This window comes from Phycodurus eques, chromosome 10 (assembly GCF_024500275.1).
Source record: "Phycodurus eques isolate BA_2022a chromosome 10, UOR_Pequ_1.1, whole genome shotgun sequence".
In the NCBI taxonomy this organism is placed as follows: Eukaryota; Metazoa; Chordata; class Actinopteri; order Syngnathiformes; family Syngnathidae; genus Phycodurus; species Phycodurus eques.
The window spans coordinates 2,783,410-2,810,670 of record NC_084534.1 but is presented as its reverse complement, the minus strand read 5'-3'; the positions used below and the strand labels follow the sequence as shown (position 1 = coordinate 2,810,670).

Below are 27,261 nucleotides of genomic sequence, written 5' to 3'. Positions count from 1 at the left end.
GATATGTTTGGGCATAGCACTCTGTGAACAGCCAGCCTCTTTAGCTATGAATGTTTGTGGCTTACCCATCCTATGGAGGGTATCAATGACGGTCTTCTGGCCAGTTAAGTCTCCAGTCTTCTGCCTGCCACAGGAGCTTTTGAGGCAGTTCTACACAGCAGTCATCGAATCAGTCCTGTGTTCTTCCATCACAGTCTGGTTTGGTGCTGCTACAAAAAAGGACAAACTCCGACTGCAACGAACAATCAAAACTGCTGAAAAAAATTGTTGGTACCCCCCTAATTACCCTTGAGGACTTGGATGCTGGCAGAACTAAGACAAGAGCATGCAACCCCTCCACATCACAGTCACCACCTCTTCCAGCTTCTTCCCTCAGGTAGGCGCTATCGAACAATGCAAACTGAAACAAGCAGACCTTCCAACAGCGTCTTCCCTCTTTCCATTAACTTCCTAAACAGTTACATTACAATTCCATTGTAACATGCTGCCAATTTTGTCTTAGATTGTTGTCACATCTGTCTCCGGCCAATTATACATTACTTTGCGCACTCACTGCAGTAGTCTCGCCACTCTGCACTATTTGCATATCTGTTGTTGATCAATACTGCTTGAGTAGCATCTGCACTATTTGCAGAATTGACATTGTCCCAGATTATCGCACTACTAGTCACTTTAAACTGCATAAATTTTGTCATGGTCTGTGTTTTAGTTTGTGTTGTGTTTAGTTTTGTTCCGTGTTTTCCTGTGTTCCATGTTTGTCGTGTGCTCATTTGGTTGTGTTCACCTGTTCTCGTCTACCTTGTGTCGACCAATCAGCTCTCTCCAGTCACTCGTGTCTTTGTCCAGGTGTTCCTCGTTTTCTCGTCAATCAGTTTGTATTTAGTTCCCTGGTTTCTTTCAGTTCTTGTGGGTTCATTGTCCTTGTCAGGTGTCATAGTCGCCAGTTGTCACTCAGTCGTTTCTTGTTTGGGTTTGTTTGTTTGTTACTTTGTGTTTAGATTTTGGACTCTGTTAATTTAGAATTTAGACTTTTTCATGATCCTTGTTTTCCTTTGTTTTTGGAATTAAATACAATTTTTTTAATATACTCCTGCACTACTGCATTGCCTCCCTGCTTCCCTGCACTTGGGTCCACCATGTTCTTGCCTTGCCTTCGAACAAACCCCAAACGTGACAAATTTCTTGAAGTCTCTGCACCGGACTATTGTTCTATTAGTCATTTCAAACTGCTCTAACGGCGAGAGGACGCTGCATCTTATTGCACAATTGTCAAATAAATAAATACATTGTACCAGCATTACCAAATTACTGGTAACCTTTTATTGCTCAGTGACTGTGTCAGGCACTGGCCCCCAAAACCACCACCGCACACACAAAAGATACTGTATATCTACAGACCCTTTCCAAAAAAATGGAATATCATGGAAAAGGGATTCCCAACCAATTACTAAAGATTAACATATTTCAAAAGTACCATATTTTGATTGAATTGTGACCTAATTATTTTATTTTTCTACAAAAAATGAGGTAAATTATTTTTTCACAATATTACATTTTTTTGAACTCCTGATTTCGTGGGCTTTATGAGCTGGAAACCCAACTTATGTAAGTATTAAATAAATACTTAAAATTGTGGGTTTTGAATCTATAAGGTTTTACTTTTTGAATGGAATTATGGAAATAAACTTTTCCATGATATTAAAATTTTTTGGAAAGTCTTCCAGACATCTCTCGTGAGAATGCAATCAATATTTTGATCTCCCGGGTGCCCGAGTAGCAGTGACTGATTGGTCTCAGCAACGTCTCGACCAGTGAGTTAGGGGTCTTGGTACTTAATTCTACACTGTAGTGTTGACTTTTTAAACAGGAATGTCACATTGATCAAACATTTAATTGTATTGTTTCAATAAAATAGTATAATGGCATGGAACTAAATAATCAAAATTACTGCCTATAAGCGATATACCCTGTAATCCACATGGAAAGTAGAAGCTTTGTCTCTCTATATGAAATCTAAATTATCTACGTAAAGTATGTTCGTATTTTCACCTGCTGGTTTCTTCCAGAGTAGGAGATTGCTTCGTATTGGCAAGGAACTTAGCTGTTAAATAAAATCATTTTTTATTTACAGTCATTAGGAGAAACCACTTTGAACAGTGAACTTGAAGAAAAGTGTTGTGATAAACAGATCTTTTCTCAGACTTTTCAAAGCAATGCAATAAATGACAAAATAAAAAAAGACTGCATTGCTTAAATATTTCTCAGAGATGCATACAAACATAAAAATCGTTCCCTGAGGCGTCAACATAAACCATTTTAACTTGGGCCCACTGAATAAATCTACTGGTAATGGTTTAAGAAATAAAGAATATACATTTTAGAGGGGGGGGGGGGAGAGAAAAAAAAAAAAAAAAAAAAATCACAGAAAGCGACGTGAGATTTCCAACACAAACAACATTCACATTCACTCCTTTTAAATAAAAGTCAATATGAAAGTGACAATGCTTGCTAGAACAAAGCAGAAAGAGCAGCAGAATTTTTTTTTTTATATTTATATTTTCCTAGTGCATACAAATTATCTCTGATCGTGTTTGTCTTTTTCAACACTTAAAACCTACCAGGTACTGTTAATGCTGCTTTCGGAAAAGATTACAGAAAAAGACAACAAACATAAATCCTAAGTAAATGGGGGAAAGAAGGGGTTTCTGTATAAATATATTTAGCCAGCTAACATTGTTGGTGTTGTTGAGTTGGGTCAGGGTATTTTCTTTGATGGGAAAAACTGCCTCAGCTGTCAATCATGTCTGACAGTTCCTGCAGCAGATCGTCCTCCCCAATGCCAGGGTCCACATCTCCATCTAGATGATCATCTGTGAATTCGTTGATCAGCTCCTCGAAGTCATCTGCAGCCGAGGTTGAGTTGCGTGACCCTACCACACTCTGTCTCCGTGATTTACTTTGAGGAGTAGTCTTCAGGACAGAGCTAATACAGAGAGATGCTCATCAGAATTTCCTTTGTCCATAGAAAGCACTAGCAACATTTACAAACGCAAATCAATCAGGTTACTGACATCATTCGTTCTCGGCACACTTGTGAAGTTCCAGTTTAAATGCATTGATTGCATCTATTGCCATGTCTACACTAGGTGGCAACAATGCTCCTTTCAGCTTGCTTAGCAGTGGGGGTTAGCAAGGAAGAATGGCTATTGAAACACTACTTTCTACTCAAACACAGTAGACGAAAAGTATTTGGGCCCATTTTGAGCTTGATTCCCCCCTCCTACTAACGTCTTCACACTCACTTATCATACTAGGAACACTATTTTTAAGATGACATTAATTGGGGTAACTTGTGGTAGAAAAGGGGCAAATGCGCTGCAAACGGCCATATGTTGCATAGCAGGAATGACGTAAGACGAAAACACACAAGCACTTAAAACTGAAAAATAAAAAAAAAATCCTGCAATCAGAGAAAACTACAGCAAAACAAAAATGCAAGATAAATATGCTGCAATCACAGAAAACAACTCTAAAAGAAAAATGCTGCAAACAACAAAACACACATATCCTAAAATAACTGCAAGAGAGAAATGCTGCAAGGTCACACCACACAATTGAAGTCAGCCAGGCCACTAGGGGGGACCCCGAACACCAACTGACATCTGGGACGGACCAATCCTGTGAGTCCAGAGGCATCACAGCTATGACTAAGTATATACGACACGCCCATTTGGAGCTCCATTCCGACAGGGATGCTAAACTAGGGAGGTCAAAGTAGTCAGCGCATTCCACGTGTGTGGATGGAGAGAAAAACAAAATACTGCCGGCACATTGTGCTGCATACGGTTGAATCCCGTACAATTACAACAGGGAAATGGGACTTTGTTTTATATTTATTTATTTTGATTTTTATCAAATGTGTATTGATAGCATACGCTTTGGTGTTAACAAAACAGTAACCCTCATGAAAATCCGTTGAGAAATGAGCAAGTTACGTACGTAGGCATGTCGGTTAGTCAGGCTGCTACAGGGTGCTGGCGTACCAAGTATCTTTGAAAGGCACTTCCTGGTCTCATAGCACTGGTCCGTCCTGGAGTTCACGCCCTTGTACTAGAGTGGCTCTAACTACTTCTTTTCCTTTCGGCTTGTCCCTTTAGGGATCGCCACAACGCATCACCGTTTTCCATGTAAGCCTATTTCCTGCATCCTCCTCTCGAACACCAACTGCCCTCACGATATCCATCAACCTTCTCTTTGGTCTTCCTCTCGCCCTCTTGCCTGGCAGATACATCCTACCAATACACTGACTCTCGTCTGGACGTGTCCAAACCATCGAAGTCTGCTCTCTCTAACTTTGTCTCCAAAACATCGAACCTTGGCTGTCCCTCTGATGAGCTCCATTCTAATTTTATCCAACCTGGTCACTCCGAGAGCGAACCTCAACATCTTAATTTCCGCCACCTCCAGCTCTGCTTCCTGTTGTCTCTTCAGTGCCACTGTCTCAATCCGTACATCATGGCTGGCCTCACCACTGTCTTATATACTTTGCCCTTTATCCTAGCAGAGACTTTTCTGTCACATAACACATCTGACACCTTCCTCCACCCGCTTCAACCTGCTTGTACCCATTTCTTCACTTCCTGACCACACTCACCATTGCTCTGGACGGTTGACCCCAAGTATTTAAAGTCCTCCACCCTTCCTATCTATTCTCCCTGTAGCCTCGCTCTTCCCCCACCACCCCTCTCATTCATGCACATATATTCTGTCTTACTTCGGCTAATCTTTATTCCTCTGCTTTCCAGTGCATGCCTCCATCTTTCTAACTGTTCGTCCACCTCCTCCCTGCTTTCACTGCAGATCACTTTGTCATCTGCAAACATCATGGTCGACGGGGATTCCAGTCTACCCTCATCTGTCAACCTATCCATCACCACTGCAAACAGGAAGGGGCTCAGGGCTGATCCCTGATGCAATCCCACGTCCACCTTAAATCCGTCTGACACCTACAGCACACCTCACCACTGTTCTCCTGCCCTCATACATGTCCTGTATTATTCTAACATACTTCTCTGCCACTCCAGACTTCCGCATGCAGTACCACAGTTCCTCTCTGGGTACTCTGTCATAAGCTTTCTCTCGATCGACAAATAGACAATGTAGCTCCTTCTGACCTTCTCTGTACGTTTCCATCAACATCCTCAAAGCAAATTACGCATCGGTGGTACTCTTTCTAGGCATGAAACCATACTGTTGCTCGGAAATACTCACTTCTGTCCTGAGTCTAGCCTCCACAACTCTTTCCCATAACTTAATTGTCTGGCTCATCAAAACTTTATTCCTCTATAGTTCCCACACCTCTGCACATCACCCTTATTCTTAAAAATGGGCACCAGCACACTTTTCCTCCATTCCTCAGGCATTCTCACCCACTAGAATTCTATTGAACAACCTGGTCAAAACCTCCACAGCCACGTCTCCTAGATGCTTCCATACCTCCACAGGAATGTCATCAGGACCCACTGCCTTTCCATTTTTCGTCCTCTTTAATGCCTTTATAACATCCCACTTACTAATCATTAGCAGTTCCTGGTCAACCACACTTGCTGCCCTCGTACATGTCCTGTATTATTCTAACATACTTCTCTGCCACTCCAGACTTCCGCATGCAGTACCAGAGTTCCTCTCTGGGTACTCTGTCATAGGCTTTCTCTAGATCTACAAAGACACAATGTAGCTCCTTCTGACCTTCTCTGTACTTTTCCATCAACATCCTCAAGGCAAATAATGCATCTGTGGTACTCTTTCTAGGCATGAAACCATACTGTTGCTCGCAAATACTGACTTCTGTCCTGAGTCTAGCCTCCACTACTCTTTCCCATAACTTCATTGTGTGGCTCATCAACTTTATTCCTCTATAGTTGCCACAGCTCTGCACTTAAAAATGGGCACCAGTACACTTTTCCTCCATTCCTCAGGCATCTTCTCACGCACTAGAATTCTATTGAACAAGCTGGTCAGAAACTCCACAGCCACCTCTCCTCGATGCTTCCATACCTCCACAGGAATGTCATCAGGACCAACTGCCTTTCCATTTTTCATTCTCTTTAATGCCTTTCTAACTTCCCCCATTGCCACTTCCTGGTCCACCACACTTGCCTCTTCTACTCTCCCTTCTCTATCATTTTCCTCATTCATCAACTCCTCGAAGTATTCTTTCCATCTAGCAAGCACACTGCTGGTACCAGTCAACATATTTCCATCGCTATCCTTAATCACCCTAACCTGCTGCACATCCTTCCCATCTCTATCCCTCTGTCTGGCCAGCCTGTATAGATCATTTTCTCCTTCTTTAGTGTCCAACCTGCCATCATATGTCTCTTGTTTTGCCTTTGCCACCTCTACCTTTGCCCTGTGTCGCATCTCAATGTATTCCTTTCGCCTCTCCTCGGTCCTCTCAGTGTCCCACTTCTTCTTAGCTAACCTTTTTCCTTGTATGATTTCCTGTACTGTGAGGTTCCACCACCAAGTCTCCTCTCCTTTCCTGCCAGAAGATACACCAAGTACTCTCCTGCCTGCTTCTCTGATCACCTTGGCTGCAGTGGTCCAGTCTTCTGGAAGCTCCTCCCGTCCACCCGAGAGCCTGTCTCACCTCTTCCCGAAAAGCTGCACAACACTCGTCCTGTCTCAGCTTCCACCACATGGTTCTCTGTTCTGCATTTGTCTTCTTAATCTTCCTCCCCACCACCAGAGTCATTTTACACACCACCATCCTATGCTGTATAGCCACACTCTCCCCTACCACTACTTTACAGTCAGTAATCTCCTTCAGATTACATCGTCTGCACAAAATGTAATCCACCTGCGTGCTTCTACCTCCGCTCTTGTAGGTCACCCTATGTTTATGCCTCTTCTGGAAAAAAAGTGTTCGCTACAGCCATTTCCATCCCTTTTGCAAAGTCTACCACCAAGTCCCTCCAATTTCCTTTCCTGGATGCCGTACTTACCCATCACTTCTTCATCACCCCTGTTTTCTTCACCAACATATCCATTCCAATCTGCACCAATCACGACTCTCTCTTTGTCTGGGATTCTTAGAACTACTTCGTCAAGCGCCTTCCAGAATTTCTCTTTCACCTCTAGGTCATAGCCACTAATCACATTATACATAACACCCTCAAGTTCAAGTTTCAGCCTCATCCCTCGATCTGATACTCTTTTCACTTCCAAAACATTCTTCGCCAAGTCTTCTTTTAAAATAACCCCGACTCCATTTATCTTCCCATCTACACCACGGTAAAATAATTTAAACCCTGCCCCTAAACTTCTAGCCTTACTGCCTTTCCACCTGGTCTCCTCGACACACAATATAATCAACCCCTCTCCTTATCATCATGTCAACCAACTCCCGAGATTTTCCTGTCATAGTCCCCACATTCAGTTCTAGGCTTTGTGCTTTCCTCTTCTCTTTTTGCTGATGAACCCGCTTTCCACCTCTTCTTCGACTTCGACCCACAGTAGCTGAATTTCCACTGGTGCCATGCAGGTTGACGGCGCCGGTGGCGGACGTTGTTAATAAAGATTCTGATTTACAGTGGTTTTCTGTGATTGCAGCATTTTGCCTTTTCAGTTTTCTGTGATTGCAGAATTATTATCGTGCAGCATTTTGTTTTGCAGTTTTTTTTTGTGATTGCAGCATTTTTCTTTTGCTGTGTTTTATGTGCTTGTGTGTTTTGTATTGTTCCTGCATTTGCAGCATGACCGTTTGAAGCACATTTGCCCATTGAAGACGTTTTTTTTTTTTTTACTGCTGTTAATTGTTATGAATTAAACAACAAAATACAGACTATTGTTTTCAATTTAAATTCAAATGTAAATCTAAAAAAAAATGTTTGGCGTTTGAATCTGTGGGCCTGTTTGACAACTGTATACATTCATAGAGGTTCCAACCCTTATAAAAGGCATGTTTTTCATCCATCCATATGCAAAACAACGGCTTCAAGCAGATATAGCATACAGTCCCCTCCAAAAGTATTGGAATGGTATGGTCAATTCCTTTGTTTTTGTTGTCTACTGAAGACATTTGGGTTTCAGATCAAAAGATGAATATGAGACAGAAGTGCAGAATTCTGCGGCACGGTGCACGACTGGTTAGCACATCTGCCTCTCAGTTCTGAGGACCGGGGTTCAAATCCCGGCCTCGCCTGTGTGGAGTTTGCATGTTCTCCTCATGCCTGCGTGGGTTTTCTCCGGGTACTCCGGTTTCCTCCTATATCCGAAAAATATGCACGGTAGGTTCATTGAAAACTCTAAATTGCCCGTAGGTGTGAATGTGAGAATGAAAGGTTTGTTTGTTTATATGTGCCCTGTGATTGGCTGGCAACAAGTTTAGGGTGCTTTCGCCCGAAGATAGCTGGGATAGGCTCCAGCATGCTCGCGACCTTTGTGGGGCTAAGCGGTAAAGAAAATGGATGGATGGAAGTTCAAAATTCCAGCTTTTATTTCATGTTATTTACATCTAGATGTGTTAAACAACTCAGGACAGAGTATCTTTTAATTGAAGCCACCCACTTTTCAAGTGAGAAAAGGTATTGGAAAAGACACTGTTAACTTAACAAACTGTTAAAGACACTAAATTAACTTAAAGTGAATAACATTTAATATTTGGTGGCATAACAATTACTTCCAATAACTGCATCAGTCGTTCAACCCATTGACTTCACCAGACTGTTGCATTCTTCATTTGAAATGCTTTTCATTACTGCAGCCTCTTGCAGTTCTTGTTTGTTTCTGGGGGTTTCTCCCGTCAGTCCCCTCTTCAGGAGGTAAAATGCATGCTCTATTGGGTTAAGGTCCGGTGACTGACTTGACCAGTCCAAGACCTTCCACTTTTTGCCCCTTATGAAGTCCTTTGTTGTGTTGGCAGTGTGTTTTGGGTCTTTTGTCTTGTTCCATGATAAAGCTTCTCCCGATTAGTTTGGAAGCATTTTTCTGTAAATTTAGTCATTATTCATCTTCCATTCCACTTATCCTCGCTCGGCGTGCTGGAGCCTATCCCAGCTATATATTTAGAGTCTTCAATTAACCTACCCTGCATCTTTTTGGGATGTGGGAGGAAACCGGAGTATCCGGAGAAAACCCACGCAGGCACGGGGAGAACATGCAAACTCCACACAGGCGGGCTGGGATTTGAACCACGGTCCTCAGAACTGTGAGCCAGATGTGCTAACCAGTTGTGCACTGTGCCTTTTCTTTAAATTGCCAGACAAAATGGTTTTGTAGACTTCAGAATTCTTTCTGCTCCTAAAATCATGAGTGACATCATCAACAATGACGAGTGAGCCCGTTCCAGAAGCAGCCATGCAAGCCCAAGCCATGACATTACCTCCAGCATGCTACACAGATGAGCTGGTGTGTTTTGGATCAGATCCTTTCTTTCTCCATACTTTGGCCTTTCCATCACTTTGGTAGAGGTTAATCTTGGTCTCATCAGTCCATAAAACGTGTTCCAAAACTTTTATGGCTTATCTGTTTTTCTTTGGGCGGCACGGTGGACGACCGGTTAGAGCGTCAGCCTCACAGTTCTGAGGAGCCGGGTTTAATCCCCGGCCCCACCTGTGTGGAGTTGGCATGTTCTCCCCGTGCCTGTGTGGGTTTTCTTCGGGCACTCCGGTTTCCTCCCACATCCCAAAAACATGCATAAATTGGAGACTCTAAATTGCCCATAGGTGTGACTGTGAGTGCGAATGGTTGTTTGTTTGTATGTGCTCTGCGATTGGCTGGCAACTAGTTCAGGGTGTACCCCACGTCCTGCCCGATGACAGCAGGGATAGGCTCCAGCACGCCCGCGACCCTAGTGAGGAGAAGCGGCTCAGAAAATGGATGGATGGATGGATGTTTTTCTTTGCAAAATCCAATGTGGCCTTCCAATTCTTTTTGCTGATTAGTGGCTTGCATCTTATAGTTTGACCTCTATATTTCTTCTCTCAAAGTCTTCTTCGAACAGTGGATTGTGATACCTTCAACCCCTGCCCTGTGGAGGTTGGCAGTGATGTCAGTCACAGTTGTCTTTGGGTGTTTCTTCACAGCTCTCACAATGTTTCTGTCATCAACTGCTGTTGATACCCTTGCCGGACCTGTTCGATGTCTGTTGTTCAGTACACCAGTAGTTTCTTTCTTTTTAAGAACATTCAAAATTGTTGTATTGGCTATGCCCAATGTTTGTACAAGAGCTCTGATCGATTTTCTTCTCACAGCTACAAAATTGTTTGCTTTTCTCCCATAGACAGCTCTCTGTTCTTCTCTGTTCTTCATGTTTAACAGTTTTCACAGGTGAACCCCAAAGCCAAAAACAAGCACTATCTAATGTTTTATCACTGCCAGCCTTCCCAGTTAACATGGATATTTGACTTCTAAAGCAGTCAATGGCAGTGAATGTGTTAACCAATCAATCTAAAAGGCAGCACCCATCAGCCAGCCACATGTTCCAACACGTTTGCTCACTTGAAATATGGGTGGGTTAAAACAAAAGGTGCTCTGTCAAGTTAACAGATCTAGATAAAAATAGCATGAAATAAAAGCTGGAAGTTGTGAACTTTTGTCTCATCATCTTTTGATTTGAAACCCAAATGTCTTGCCGCTCCAGTACTTTTGGAGGGGACTGTAGATATAGCACTTTTGCTACTCCAAAACAACCCCACCCCTTTGTTTTCTTCTCGTAGGAATTTAAAGTACAATTTGGGTCTGCTTTCTTTCCACACAGACCATGCTCCAATATTTGATCAACAGAAGTAAATACATGCAAGTGGAATTTGGTCTCCAAACAAATAGTGTGGGTGTGGTAATACAACTTTTAAAAAGTTTAACATGGTCAAATTAAGGTGTTACTGTGCATTCTAAAAGTCTGGTTTCAATCAAGTACATTCATACTTAAGAGTAGGTTTTCTTTCGTACATGTAAGCATACTGATAGGTGTTACTCATGGGATAGTCTCTCAAAGTCTCAAGCCTTATTTCAAAACACCACAAATACTTAATTTACAATATTGCCACTGGCAAGAGGAAATCTCTCATGTCCAAATTTGGTCAATTTATATATATTTTTCATTTGTTAAATTTCAAAGAAAAAGTAGACACACAGTTGAGGAAATAATTATTTGATCCCTCACTGATTTCGTAGGTTTACCCAATGACAAAGACATGAACGGTCAATAATTTTAATGGTAGGGGTATTTTAACAAGGATAGACAGGTTATCAAAAAAGAAAATCTAGATAAATCACATTAAACAAAAGGTTACATTTGTTTTGTTTTTTTGTGCAATTCATTGAGGGAAATAAGTATTTTAACTTTTATCAAAACATTACTCGGTGGAGAACCCCTTGTTGCCCAGTACAGAGGTGGCTGAGAGAATTAAGGAGGTTGTCACTCAGGATTTCACGGTACAAGGCTCCATCTATATTTCCCTCCATGCGGTGAAGTTGACCTGTTCCCTTTGCAGAGAAACAACCCAAAAGCATAATGATTCCACCTCCATGCTTGACGGTGGGGATGGTATGGTTGGGGTCATAGGCTGAATTCCTGTTCAGAGTCAAATTGATTCCAAACAGCTCGATTTTTGTCTCATGTAACCACATCACCTTCTCCCAGTCACTCTCTGAATCATTCAGGTGTTCATGGGCAAACTTTGGAGAGGCCTGTACATGTGCCTTATAGAGCAGGGGGACCTTAAAGGCGGTGCAGGATTTTAATCCATTACAGCGTCTTGGTGACTGTGGTCCCAGCTGCATTGAGATCATTAACCAGCTCCTCGCATGTAGTTCTGGGCTCTAACCTCTCTCATGATCAGTGATACCCCATGAGGTGAAATCTTGCAAGGAGCCCCACACTGAGGGAGACTGACAGTCACATTATGTTTATTCTATTTTCTAATTATTACACCAACAGTTGTCTTCTTCTCACCTTGCCAATGGTCTTGTAGCCAATTCCAGCCTTGTGCAGATCAACAATCTATTTTATTTTAGATATTCTCTCTAGATAAAGCTACCAATAAAATCATAGACCGTTTATGTCTTTGTCAGTGGGTGAACTTACAAAATCAGTGAGAGAAAAAATAATTATTGCACGAGGGCCCCAAGATACCTTATTATATTACTATGTAATATAGCTCGTCGGGGGTAGATGGCTCAGTGCTGCTGCAAACGATGGGCATGGCTCGGAGCAACGATTTTAGTTTAATGACAGCGTAATTAAAATTGAGATTTTTTTGTGACTTACTTTAGCAATGGAACATGATTTTGGGAAGGTGTTGTATTGATGTTAGTGTGCAACAGTGTATGATAGCATACCGCTATGATATATACAGTGGCTACAGAAAGTATGCAGACCCCCTTAAAATTTTCAATGTTATATTTCAGCCATTTGCTAATTTGTTATTTTTTTTCCTCATTAATGTACACACAGCACCCCATATTGACAGAAAAAAAGTAATTGTTGGCATTTTTGCAGATTTATTAAAAATGACAAAAATAAACATCACACAGCCATAACTATTCAGACTCTTTGCTGTGACACTCATTTAACTTGGGTGCTGTCCATTTCTTCTAATCATCCTTGAGATGGTTCGACACCTTCATTGGAGTCCAGCTGTGTTTGATTATGCTGATTGGACTTGATTAGGAAAGCCACGCACCTGTCTATATTTGACCTTACAGCTCACATTGCATGTCAGAACAAATGAGAATCGTGAGGTCAAAGGAACTGCCTGAAGAGCTCAGAGACAGAATTGTGGCAAGGCACAGATCTGTCCAAACACTTACGGTTCCTAAGACCACAAGTGGCCTCAATGATCCTTAAATGGAAGACGTTTGGGACGACCAGAACCCTTTCAGATCTGGCCGTCCGGCCAAACTGAGCAATCGGGGGAGAAGAGCCTTGGTGAGAGCGGTAAAGAAGAACCCAAAGATCACTATGGCTGAGCTCCTGAGATGCAGTCAGGAGATGGGTAGAAAGTTCTAGAAAGTCAACCATCACCGCAGCCCTCCACCAGTCGGGGCTTCATGGCAGAGTGCCCGACGGAAGCCGCTCCTCAGTGCAAGACACATGAAAGGCCACATGGAGTTTGCTAAAAAAAAACACCTGAAGGACACCAAGATGGTGAGAAATAAGATTGTCTGGTCTGATGAGACCGAGATAGAACTTTTTGGTCTTAATTCTAAGCGGTATGTGTGGAGAAAACCAGGCACTGCTCATCACCTGTCCAATACAGTCCCGACACTGAAGCATGATGGTGGCAGCATCATGTTGTGGGGGTGCTTTTCAGCTTCAGGGACAGGACGACTGGTTGCAATCAAAGGAAAGATGAATGCGGCCAAGTACAGGGATATCCTGGACGAAAACCTTCTCCAGAGTGGTTCAGCCAGTGCCCTGACTTAAACCCAATTGAGCATCTCTGCAGAGACCTGAAAATTTCCCAAATTTCCCAATTTCCCCAAATCCAGATGTGAAAAACATGTTGCATCATTCCCAAGCACTGTATTAGCTCAAAAGCATGCTTGTACTAAATACTGAGCTAAGGGTCTGAATGGTTATGGCTGTGTGATATTTCATCCATCCATCCATCCATCTTCTCCCGCTTATCCGAGGTCGGGTCGCGGGGGCAGTAGCTTTAGCAGGGACGCCCTCCAGCGTGTCTTGGGTCGTCCCAGGGGTCTCCTCCCGGTGGGACGTGCCCGGAACACCTCACCGGCGAGGCGTCCGGGAGGCATCCGAATCAGATGCCCCAGCCACCTCATCTGGCTCCTCTCGATGTGAAGGAGCAACGGCTCTACTCTGAGATCCTCCCAGATAACCGAGCTTCTCACCCTATCTCTAAGGGAGAGCCCGGACACCCTGCGGAGGAAACTCATTTCGGCCGCTTGTATCCGGGATCTCGTTCTTTCGGTCACGACCCACAGCTCGTGACCATAGGTGAGGGTAGGAAAGTAGATCGACCGGTAAATCGAGAGCTTCGCCTTTCGGCTTAGCTCCTTCTTTACCACAACGGATCGCTATAAGGTCCGTATCACTGCAGACGCTGCACCGATCCACCTGTCGATCCCCCGTTCCATTCTTCCCTCACTCGTGAACAAGACCCCAAGATACTTGAACTCCTCCACCTGGGGCAGGATCTCATCCCCGACCTGGAGAGGGCACGCCACCCTTTTCCGACTGAGGACCATGGTCTCAGATTTGGAGGTGCTGAATCTCATCCCAGCCGCTTCACACTCAGCTGCGAACTGCTCCAATGAGAGCTGGAGGTCACGGCTTGATGAAGCCAACAGAACCACATCATCTGCAAAAAGCAGAGATGCAATACTGAGGCCACCAAACCGGACCCCCTCTACGCCTCGGCTGCGCCGAGAAATTCTGTCCATAAAAGTTATGAACAGAATCGGTGACAAAGGGCAGCCTTGGCAGAGTCCAACCCTTACCGGAAACGAGTCCGACTTACTGCCGGATATGCGGACCAAACTCTGACTCCGGTCGTACAGGGACCGAACAAATTATGGTGGAAAATAAGTATTTGGTCACCTACAAACAAGCAAGATTTCTGGCTCTCACAGACCTGTAACTTCTATAAGAGGCTCCTCTTTCCTCCACTCGTTACCTGTATTAATGGCACCTGTTTGAACTCATTATGAGTATAAAATACACCTGCCCACAACCTCAAACAGTCACACTCCCAACTCCACCATGGCCAAGACCAAAGAGCTGTCAAAGGACACAAGAAACAAAATTGTAGACCTGCATGAGGCTGGGAAGACTGAATCTGCAATAGGGAAGCAGCTTGGTGTGAATAAATAAACTGTGGGAGCAATTATTAGAAAATGGAAGACATACAAGACGACTGATAATCTTCCTCGATCTGGGGCTCCACGCAAGAGCTCACCCCGTGGGATCAAAATGATCGCAAGAACGGTGAGCAAAAATCCCACAACCACACCGAGGGACCTAGTGAATGACCTGCAGAGAGCTGGGACCAAAGTAACAAAGGCTACCATCAGTAACACACTACACCGCCAGGGACTCAAATCTTGCAGTGCCAGACGACATTTGGATGATCCAGAAGAGGATTGGGAGAATGCCATATGGTCAGATGAAATCAAAATAGAAATCTTTGGTAAAAACTCAACTTGTTGTGTTTGAAGGAGAAATAATGCTGAGTTGCATCCAAAGAATACCATACTTACTGTGAAGCATTGGGGTGGAAAGATCAGGCTTTGGCGCTGTTTTTCTGCAAAGGGACCAAGGACGACTGATCCATGTAAAGGAAAGAATGAATGCGGCCATGTATTGCAAGATTTTGAGTGAAAACCACCTTGTTGACAGCAAGGGCATTTAAGATGAAAATGTGGCTGGGTCTATCAGCATGACAATGATCCCAAACACAGGGATCATCCAGGGCAACGAAGGAGTGGCTTCGTAAGAAGCATTTCAAGGTCCTGGAGTCGCCTAACCAGTCTCCAGATCTCAACCCCTATACAAAAACCTTTGAAGGGAGTTGAAAGTCTGTGTTGCCCAGCGAGAGCCCCAAAACACCACTGCTCTATAGGAGATCTGCATGGAAGAATGGGCCAAAATACCAGCAACAGTGTGTGAAAACCTTGTGAAGACTTACAGAAAACATTTGAACTCTGTCATTGCCAACAAAGGGTACTAACAGAGTATTGCGATGAACTTTTGTTATTGACCAAATACTTATTTTCCACCATAATCTGCAAATAAATTCTTTAAAAATCAGACGTGATTTTCCGGATTTCCCCCTGCCCCCTCATTTTGTCTCTCATAGGTGAGGTATACCTATGATGACAATTACAGGACTCGCTCATCTTTTTAAGTGGGAGAACAATTGGTGGCTGACTAAATACATGTTTGCCCCACTTGTATATGGTGGTGGTACACTTAGGCAATAATATTTTTGTGTATGTTAATCATATGGTTGTGGTAATGCTCAAAATTAAATGGTTTTCCCAGGGGAGAGTGTTAAGAGCACTAACTATAAGACCTGGCCCCTCTGAGTGGAACAATTGATCAAATAAAAGCCTTTGTTGTTTTGTTTTTTAAATTTAGTTCACCAGTTTTTTCTGTTATCGCTTGTAGCTGACAAACTTCTTGTTCACAGTAACATATTTTGCAAACATCATATCTTGAGTCACTATCAATCTACTTCATACTAAACTATGGCATGACATGGTTATGCTGTACCGCCTCAAAAAAATGGTACGACCAACTCATGCGCTGGTGCGACCAACTGAAAAGGTTGCTATGAGTGAAAAAGTTGCTATGAGTGAAAAAGTTAGTGTAAAGCCCTGCATTTTAAGGTATATCAACTTTCACAATGCAGTTTTTGGACAACTCGAGAAATGTGCCGTTTTGTTAATTTTTGTTTTCAGAGATGCGAGTATTCTACCAGACAGCAAAAATATAAAAGACACAACATTTCAATTGTGAAGATCTCAATGAACAAGTAGTACCTTTGAGGGGCAGAATAGGCATCAGTGGTAGTAGAAAGACTGACAACCAACTTGGTTTCTTGGCTTGGACTGTGTTTTGAAACATGGATGGTCTGTGCCTCCTCACTTGAGCTCCGTTTGGGTTCCAACAATGTGGTGGGACTACAGGAAACTGGAGATCTCAGCACTGTCTCTTTACCGGAGGCCGCTAAAACCTTCAATGCAGTAAATGTTACCCAAGGTCAGTAAAGGTATGGAAATATTTCTCTCAAATCTTTTCTGTCAGAATTCTCAATCTATTGCAAATGAAAGCCTTCTTCAAATAGAGATCCTGCAAAATAAGTCATTGTAACAAGCATTTATTCACTTGTGCCTTTTACACAGAAGGCAGTGGTTGACGCATCTGTGTATACTTCCATTCCCAATACCGACAAGCAAAACCTACCTGTAAGTCCATCCTTGCAGTCTCCTCCTGTGATTCCTCTAAAACTCTGGATGCGCTGTTCAGTGGTTTAACAGCAGCTACAGCAGACCGTGCTGCTCTCTTTCTCTTCTGGCCTGTATTCACTTCCAAGGAAGGCTTCATAACAGACGGCTTCACGTTCAATTTGGGCCGCACTGAAAATAAATCACTTGTTGACACACAATGAAAGTTACGTAAAGAGTATTTCATCAGACTTTGTATCTTTCTCTAAACTTTACTGAAGGCTTTGCCATACGTTTTTTGAAACAAGGTTCCATTGACAGGTCCGTCTGATAAAATGGATTCTCTTTAATGTAATGGATTTAAAACAGTAAGCACGTCAAGTAACCATGTACATGAATAACTAAAGAATTAGGAACAAATGCAAATGGAAGGTACCTTTTCTGTCTGTGGTATGAGTTTCATCAGTAGTTGGAATCTCTACCAGTGGACAATTGAGTCTCTCTGGAATTGTCTGCTTGGCTGAGGATGGTGATATTAAGCTCCTTGTGTTTTTATACGGGACTTTACTGGAGCTTCCTGGACTCAGTAAGAGGGTGTCTTCGTGAGGAAGGGTAAAAGTGCTCAAAAGAACCGAGGTCCCAGTTGTGACGACAGCTGTCGTAGTGTTTTTTAGAGAGGACTCCGTATCAGATTTGACAGTTTTCAGCTTGCAAACAGAGGCGTTTGGGGTGGGTGTGACATTATTACTACCCGGAATGCTGCGGGTAGGAGATGAAGACCCTGGTGGTGGAAGAATCTTCCTCTTCAGCATACTACCCGCTAATGGTTTTGGTGAAGGCTCTGCGTTAGAAACCTGCTGGCTGATTGAAGGTTGCTCAACCATTTCCTGCTTGCGGAGATGTTTTTCACGCATAATCTCCTCAAATGTTTTGACCTTGACAATCTTGGAGGCAGTCTAGAAAGGCACAGTAAAATTACAGTTATAAGAGAATTCCTATCAATCAAAGCACAATAATGCAGCAGGTCGCAGGTCATACCTCAAGAGCAACAGGAGCTTTTGTCTTTTTAGTCTCAACACTCTTCTCTGCTGTGATGTCACCTGCAGAATACAATCCACACGGCTTGGTATATGACTGCTGATTCAATAGCTATACATTTTTAAAAGATATCCATCCATATCTTTCCTATACGTATCCTTTTCGATACTTAACCCAACTAGAGTAGTGGGCAGAGGTGGGACCAAGTCATTGCTTTGCAAGTCAAGTCAGTCTTTACCCTCAAGTCCCGAGTCAAATCCCATGTTGAGACAAGCAAGTCCCGAGTCAAGTCGCAAGTCCTAAACTTTCAGTTTAGAATTTTTAACAAAAATGTAATAAATTAATATAAAAAATATTTACTTTATATACAACGCAAATTCAAATGAAGTTGGGACGTTGTGTTAAACAGAAATAAAAACAGAATACAATGATTTGAAAATCATGTTCAACCTATATTTAATTGAATACACTACAAAGACAAGATATTTAATGTTCAAACTGATAAACTTTATTGTTTTCAGCAAATAATCATTAGCTTTGAATTTTATGGCTGCAACACGTTCCAAAAAAGCTGGAACAGGTGGCAAAAAAGACTGAGAAATTTGAGGAATGCTTATCAAACACCTGTTTGGAACATCCCAGAGGTGAACAGGCTAATTGGGAACAGGTGGGTGCCATGATTGGGTATAAAAGGAGCGTCCCTGAATTGCTCAATCATTGACGAGCAAAGATGGGGCGAAGTTCACCTCTTTGTGAACAAGTGCGTGAGAAAATAGTCGAACAGTTTAAGCACAATGTTCCTCAACGTACAATTGCAAGGAATTTAGGGATTTCATCATCTACGGTCCATATCATCATCAAAAGGTTCAGAGAATCTGGAGAAATCACTGCATGTAAGCGGCAAGGCCGAAAACCAACATTGAATGCCCGTGACCTTCGATCCCTCAGGCGGCTCTGCATCAAAAACCGACATCAATGTATAAAGGATATCACCACATGGGCTCAGGAACACTTCAGAAAACCGATGTCAGTATATACAGTTTGGCGTAAGTGCAACATGAAACTCTACTATGCAAAGCAAAAGCCATTTATCAACAACACCCAGAAACGCCGCCGGCTTCTCTGGGCCCGAGCTCATCTAAGATGGACTGATGCAAAGTGGAAAAGTGTTCTGTGGTCTGACAAGTCCACATTTCAAATTGTTTTTGGAAATTGTGGACGTCGTGCCGGGCCAAAGAGGAAAAGAACCATCCGGACAGTTATCAACGCAAAGTTCAAAAGCCAGCATCTGTGATGGTATGGGGCTGTGTCAGTGCCAATGGCATGGGTAACTTACACATCTGTGAAGGCACCATTAATGCTGAAAGGTACATACAGGTTTTGGAGAAACATATGCTGCCATCGAAGCAACATCTTTTTCATGGATGCCCCTGTTTATTTCAGCAAGACAATGCCAAACCACATTCTGCACGTGTTACAAAAGTGTGGCTTCGTAGGAAAAGAGTACGGGTACTAGAATGGCCTGCCTGCATTCCAGACCTGTCTTCCATTTAAAATGTGTGGCACATTATGAAGCGTAAAATATGACAAAATATGACGGAGACCCCGGACTGTTGAACAGCTGAAGCTGTACATCAAGCAAGAATGGGGAAGAATTCCACCTAAAAAGCTTCAACAATTAGTGTCCTCAGTTCCCAAACGTTTATTGAATGTTGTTAAAAGAAAAGGTGATGTAACACAGTGGTAAACATGACCCTGTCCCAGCTTTTTTGGAACGTGTTGCAGCCATCAAATTCTAAGTTAATGATTATTTGCTAAAAACAATAAAGTTTATCAGTTTGAACATTAAATATCTTGTCTCTGTTGTGTATTCAATTAAATATAGGTTGAACATGATTTGCAAATCATTGTATTCTGTTTTTATTTATGTTTAACACAACGTCCCAACTTCACTGGAATTGGGGTTGTACTTTATACTTATATTTTTTTCTTTTGCTCCTTCAAAACCGATTGATTTCAGTTAATTCTACGAAAATGGTATGCTACTTACTTCTTCTCACTTTATTTCATAAGTTACGTTAAACAGACCTGTCACAAGTGCTTCAATTCGTAATCCAGTATCCTATTGACATTTCTATTGAACAATCAAGTGATCAGATAAAATATATATTTTTTGGTTAAAGAGCAATTATGAATACATAAGAGAAAATCAGACATCTCACTTAATAACGACCAATTGGTTTCCTCTTTTTTTGTTAAATTCACATTGTGCAGAGAGCAGGAAACTGCATTTTCTTGTCTACAAACTTTTCTAGTGAGGCAATTTCAAAAAAAAAAAAAAAAAAAAAAAAAAAAATAGATTTCAGTTTAAACTTGGCATTTCTTGTATCAAAAACATAAGAAACACATTTTTAAAGAGGAACACAAGTTTGTCATCTTGTTATAAAGGCAATTTTATCCAACTGTGGTATCTCAGTCAGAACACTGTGTAAAACTATGTAAAAAAGAGGCAAAGAAGAAGAAAAGGACACAAAGAAGAATGTTGCTTCATGTCGAATAGATCCTAGCTGTGTGCTGATCGGTAAATAAAGTTAATTAAAAAAAGAAATACAAGACTAACTCTTGAGAACATTACACTGACTAAACCAGACTGCAATGAACAGGAAACCCAGACAGCGCACGACCTGCCCGCCGTGTAACTATTTGCGTGATCGCTCACAAAGCTAGCTGCCAATACTAACGAAGTGACCTCAAGCTGCGCGATTCCCGCAATGCAATAATTTTTTTTTTTTTTTTTGCAATAAGTAATGTCCTTATTGTCATGTTAATTGTCATTGTCTCTGTGTATTTTACCAGTCCTTTGTGGAATGTGCACTTTATGTTGCACTTTTTTTTTATATTAATTTTTTTACAAAACCATTACTTTAGGTAGTGTCTGAAAGAGTGAAAGGTAGTGTCTGAAAGAGTGACCTCCTGGACAATTCCTCTACTTCAATGTGTCCAGCAGCGCGTTAACTGTTAAAATACATAAGCTCTAATTAAACTTTAGTATGGTGGGATACAGCCACCTATCAGTTGATAACATCGACTTTATGGGTACATCTGAAATTCTTGTAATAAACATAAACATTGGGTGTTAAGCTATTGAGAGACAGCTGCAGAGTCTTGTAAAATATTGTCAAGTTGAGTCTAAAGTCATCAAATTCATGACTGGAGTCTGACTCCAGCCCAAGTCATGTGACTTGAGTCCACACCTCTGGTTATGGGTGAGCCGGAGCCTATACCAGCTGACTGGTGGAGAGGCAGGGTACACCCTGAAATGGTTGCCAGCCGATTGCATGGCATATAAAGTCCCCTCCAAATGTATTGGAACGCCAAGGTCAATTTGTTGTTTTTGTTGTAGACTGAAGACATTTGGGTTTCAGATCAAAAGATTAATAGGAGACAAAAGTTCATAATTCCAGCTTTAATTTCATGGTACTTACATCTAGATTTGTTAAACAACTCAGGACAGAGGACCTTTTGTTTCAACCCAGCCACTTTTCAAGTGAGCAAAAGTATTGGAACATGTGACTGATGGGTGTTGCTAGTTGCTCAGGTGTTGCCTTTTAGATTGATTGCTTAAACATTAGTGCTTGTTTTTGGCTTTGGGTTTCACTTGTGAAAAGTGCATTTGCTGTTAACCAAACATGAAGACCAGAGAGCTGTCTATGGGAGAAAAGCAAACCATTTAGAAGCTGAGAGAAGAGGAAAAATCGATGAGAGCTATTGCACAAACAATGGGCAATTTGGAATGTCCTGGAAAAGAAAGAGACTACTGCTTTACTGAGCAAAAGACAACGACCAGGAAAGCCAAGGGTATCAACAGCAGTTGATGACAGAAACATTGTGAGAGCTGTGAAGAAACACCCTAAGACAACAGTCAGTGACATCACTGCCAACCTCGATAGGGCAGTGGTGAAGGTATCATAATCCACTGTTCGAAGAAGACTTGGAGAGAGAAAAATATACAGGCCAGACCACAAGATACAAACCATTCATCAGCAAAAAGAATTGGAAGGCCAGATTGGATTTTGCAAAGAAAAACAGAGATCGGCCATAAAAGTTTTGGAACAAGTCTTATGGACTGATGAGACCAAGATTAACCTCAACCAAAGTGATGGAAAGGCCAACATATGGAGAAAGAAAGGATCTGCTGAAGATCCAAAACACAGAAGCTCATCTGTGAAGTATGGTGGAGGTAATGACATGGCTTCAGCTTGCATGGTTGCTTCTGGAACAAGCTCACTAGTCTTTATTGATTATGTAACTCATGATGGGAGCAGCAGAATGAATTCTGAAGTCTACAAAACCATTTTGTCTGGCAATTTAAAGAAAAATGCATCCAAACTAATCGGGAGAAGCTTCATCATGCAATAAGACAAAGACCCAAAACACACTGCCAACACAACAAAGGACTTCATCGGGGGAAACAGTGGAAGGTCTTAGACTGGCCAAGTCAATCACCAGACCTTAACCCGGAAGAGCATGTATTTTATCTCTTGAAGAGGAGACTGAAAGGAGAACCCCCCAGAAACAAACAAGAACTGCAAGAGGAAAGAGGCTGCGGTAATGGCCTGGAAAAGCATTTTAAATGAAGAATGCAACAGTCTGATGAAGTCAATGGGTTGCTGGCTTGAGGAAGTTATTCCAAGTAAGGGTTATGCCACCAAATATTAAATGTTATTTACTTTAAGTTAATTTAGTAATGTCTGTTCCAGTACTTTTGCTAACTTGAAAAGTGGGTGGCTTCAAACAAAAGGTGCTCTGCCCTGAGTAGTTTAACACCATCTAAATGTAAATACCATGAAATGAAAGCTGGAATTCTCAACTTTTGTCCCATATTCATCTTTTGATCTGAAACCCAAATGTCTTCAGTATACAGCAAAAACAAAGTAATTGACCTTGCCGTTCCGATACTTTTGGAGGGGACTGTATAAACAAACAACCATTCATACCCATACCTAGAATTTTGAGACTTCAATTAACCTAATATGTTTTTTCGAATGTGGGAGGAAGCCACAGTGCACAGAAACCCCACACCGGAAGGCCGAAGCCAAACCCAAAACCTTAGAACTGTGAGGTGAGTGGGCTAATCACTAGTCAGACTTTAAACATGAGATTAGGATAAATGAACATTTTAATGTCCGCATGCGTTTATTGTGTGGTAAACATTGTAAAGTTCTTACGCTGAGAGGTCAGTTTATCATTTTGCAGCCATCGCGGCTTCTTAGCACCGTTCTCCTCTGTGTTGGCACTCTTGATTTCATCAGACTGAATTCTGGCTGCCTTCTCTTTGCGGATCTCCTCCAAGGTCTTCACTCTAACCTCCCCTGCTTTTGGGCAATCAGGGGGTTGCACTGCTGGCTCTTGCTGATATTTGTCAGGGACTTTGTCAGCTGTTGGTTTCAACTTCTTAAGATCGAGGTTCTGCTCCTGCTGATCCTCTTTTCTTTTCTTCTTTGTGTGGACGAGTTCAGTGGGAGGTTTGTTGTGTTCAATAGAATGTTGTTTGATATAAATTGCTCGCTTTACAGCCTTGGGTGTCTGAATGTGGCCTGTCTTGGTTACAGCAATTTCTGTACCGATTGGAGGACGACCGTCTTTCTGGCTACGAGACTTTACTGATTTTTCCATTCTTATTTCTTCCAGAGTTTTGATGTGAATCTGCTTAGGTGTGCTCTTTGATTCTGTGCTGGTCTCTGCTGCCAAAACAAATATACAGCATTATTTAACAAGGAAAACCACGACAGACTAGGCCAACAGCAACAACCAACCTAATCAGCATAAAGGCCCCAAAACTAACTCTACTCAAAGAGCCCTATGCAAATGCATGGCCACACTACCACAACATAAACTACCGTATTTTCACGACCATAAGGCGCACTTAAAAGTCTTAAATTTTCCCCAAAATGGACGGGGCGCCTTATAATGCGGCACGCCTTATGTATGCACAGTGTTCCAAAATCTGTAAATGTTAATTGTGTGGACTTTAATGAGCGCTCTGCTTGACTGACTGGGAGCATTTCCTGCCGACAAACTGCTTATATAGAGGAAGGTGGACGTGACTGAGGACAGCATTCGCACGTAAAGGGTGCGCGTGACAGAGGAGGCTAAAGACACGCCCTCAGTAGGTATATAGTTCCGGTATGTGGATCGGTTTGGCTAAGGACCCCCGAACATGGCACCTACGAAGAGACGCTTACGAAGCACAGTTTAAACTGCAAGCTATTAGTTACGCGGAGGAACAAGCAGCCGCGAGAGAATTCAAGAGCAACGAATGCATGGTTCGCAAGTGGAGGAAGCAGGAAAACAAGCTTCGCCAAGACAAGAAGACGAAGCTAAGTTTCCTGCGAAAAAAAAAGAAAAACAAAACGCGGAAACAAGGCGAGGTGGCCCGAGTTGGAAGACCAACTCGAGCAATGGATTAATGAGCAAAGAACAGCCGGGAGAAGCGTCTCTACAGTCACCATTCGACTGAGTGCAATAACTCGGATCTTGCCATCATCCGGGAGACTTGACGAACCGCTGGACATCCGTGTAAACAGCGCGTTCAAAGTGAAGTTGCGAGCAGCGCGAGAGCCATGGATGACAGATGGCGAACACATCTTTACTGAGACTAGGAGGCAGCGTCGGGCAAGTTACGCCACAATTTGTGAATGGATTGTGGATGCTTGGGCTAACGTGCCTGCTTGCACTGTTGTTCGAGCTTTCGTAAAAGCCGGCATCATTTCTGAGGAGCCGCACGGTAACGAGACTGACTCCGACAATGACGAGAGGGAACCTGGCGTGTTTGATGGAGAATTTGCCCAGCTGTTCATTTCGGATCCAGACGATGAGGACCTTGATGTATTTGTGGATGAGGATTGATCAAAAAATAACATGAGTACATTGTTAAATACTTCAATAAAGTACAACCGAACTCAGTTTTGCTCCCGCTGCCTTTTTAAAAAAATTATTTTAGCGTGCATGCATGCTACCGTATGTTTTAAGCTAGCGTATGTTTTACCATGCCTGCGCCCAATAGGGCCTTTTAATACGGTGCGCCTTATGGTCGTGAAAATACGGTAAACTGGCTATCTTACAATGTCTGGCTATCTTACAATGTCTGGCCAAAATATTAGGCACACCGTCAGACAAACTATTTAGATTCATATAATATTAGGAACCACACTCTGTATTATACAATACAAATGTACACCACCGAAAAACAAAACAATAATACACACGCCATTCATCCATCCATCTTCTACACTGCGTATCCTCATTCGGGGCGCGGGTGTACTGGAGTCTATCCCAGCTGACCTCTTCGAGAGACGGGGTACACTTCAGACTGGTCGCAAGCCGTATACACAACCATTCACTCACATTCACGCGTATGGGCAATTTAGAGTCTTCGCTGAAGACTCTTCAATAAACTAACATGCATGCTTTTGGAATGTGGGAGGAAACCCGCACAGGGAAAGCATGCAAACTCCACACAGGAAGGTCAGAGCCCAGATTCAAACCCACAACCTTTGATCTGTGAGGTGGATGTTGCTAACCACTGCAATAATAAACAAATGAATACCTTTCTGCTAATCACAGTGTAGAGTTGCGCGATATAAAACGGCTATCATTCGATAAAATGGTGTATATTTACAGCTCAGCACATGGAGGCAACATTGCATCCATCTAACTACTTCCAGCCACACAACTATATTCTTCTTCTTCTTCTTTTATCAACATACTCCTTTTACATGGTGCCCCCAATTTACAGACTGAGACATCAGTCAGGCCTTCCGAAGAAGCTGACAATCTTGTGTTCATAAAAGTCTCTGAAACAGTTAATTTATCAGCACTTGAACTGGATAAATGGTAGGCATACTTGAAAATTACTTGAAGTGCTGTGTTGTAGTAATTCTTTGCACTTCACTGCATTCCTTGAATGCGTTATACGGCCAGATATTTTTTGGGTATTTATTTGGCCACTGGATATTTGTTTTTTTATTTTATTTTTATTACTTTTTATTTTATTGAGTGGTCTGTATAAAACAGGTGTTTTATAAATCAACGGAGAAAAGATAGCATAAAATTGCCATTCATTTCATGTAATTTCAAGGATGCTGCTATGTTGGTGTCTTGTAATATACAGTGAATCAACTGAAATATTAAAAGTGACCAGCAGCGGGGCCTGTTTGGATATGGTCAAAAGATGAAAAGAAGGTACACCTGCTGCAGTTCCTATTTTGCTCTTCAGAATGAAACTAGGCAGACAGGCAGCAGCTGCGTGAGTGCGCTAAGTGCGTTAAGGGACGCTGCGTAAATGGGAGTGAATGTGTTCTTTTGTAATACAGTGCATAATTGTAAAAAGGGATTAGTAGGATTTTTTTTTTTATCAGAATGCTTTAGTTAAAACACTGTATAATCACACTGTGATAATATGGAATTTATCTTGTTTTGTAATCTAATAATAGATAAATTATTTTGCTAATATAATCAGCCGGTGGTGCAAGGAATGTCAAGTTTTCAATGTCCTTTCACCATCGTTCCTGTCATGCAGTGTTGCATGTTTTTGTTTGCACTGCACATTAAGCACAAAAGTCCAGTTTTTGTTTTAATTCCTCATTAAAGAAAAAAAAAGAAACCCAAAAAAACCACCATTCAAAGCAACAAAGTTTTCCTCATGTTTTTGAGATTGTAGGGTCAAAGCTGAAGCTGGCTACTGGTATGGACTGAATGGGTGGCAACAATTGGGAAATTAAATGCCAGTATTTTGAGGGTAATAGCCCAACAGCCACATAAAAAGAAAAAAAAAGAACTATTAACTAGATCGTTTTTGGACCGATAAACTTAGTTAAAAATTTTGAATTATGAACTACAAACTGAACTAAACTTTGAACTCGTCCGCGGAGAAAATTAACTTTCCCAACACAAATCAATATACACCAATACACATTGCAGTTAAAATAATTTTTTTTTTTTTTTTTTTTAAATCGCAACGTAATTTTTTCCCCAACATCGTACGTCCCTGAGGTATATATAATGTTGTGGCAGGTTTAGTTAAGTGTTCAAATTTTTTTTTATTTTACATTTTCCCACTCAATAGGTCAATCAACGGTATTCAGGTTTGGCTTAAAAATAGCTGGAACTCTTTCTCATGTGTCTGCGACAAAATATACACGTTTTGTTGTGGCGGAAACAAAAAATCCCACACATATAAGGAGTTCCAAACATTTATGTCCCTGGCGGGAATAAAATTTGTGAATAGCTAGCGACAATTTACAG

At 42.0% G+C, this 27,261-nt stretch overlaps 1 protein-coding gene across 8 annotated transcripts in view; it reads right to left on the bottom strand.

Annotated features, from left to right (window-relative positions):
• Positions 1-2,102: 2,102 nt before the first annotated feature.
• Positions 2,103-27,261, bottom strand: part of zc3h11a (zinc finger CCCH-type containing 11A) — a 40,044-nt gene continuing 14,885 nt past the window's right edge. For 6 of the 8 annotated variants that reach the window (XM_061686868.1, XM_061686867.1, XM_061686870.1 and 3 more), the window contains 6 exons: positions 23,184-23,699; positions 17,956-18,017; positions 17,354-17,873; positions 16,937-17,109; positions 16,513-16,706; positions 2,103-2,983 (listed from right to left, as the gene is read on the bottom strand). In XM_061686868.1, the coding sequence (XP_061542852.1) occupies positions 2,788-2,983; positions 16,513-16,706; positions 16,937-17,109; positions 17,354-17,873; positions 17,956-18,017; positions 23,184-23,699 (1,661 nt within the window). In that variant the 3' untranslated portion in view covers positions 2,103-2,787. The remainder of the gene's footprint in view (positions 2,984-16,512; positions 16,707-16,936; positions 17,110-17,353; positions 17,874-17,955; positions 18,018-23,183; positions 23,700-27,261) is intronic. The other 2 variants (XM_061686874.1, XM_061686875.1) reach the window with 2 other exon arrangements.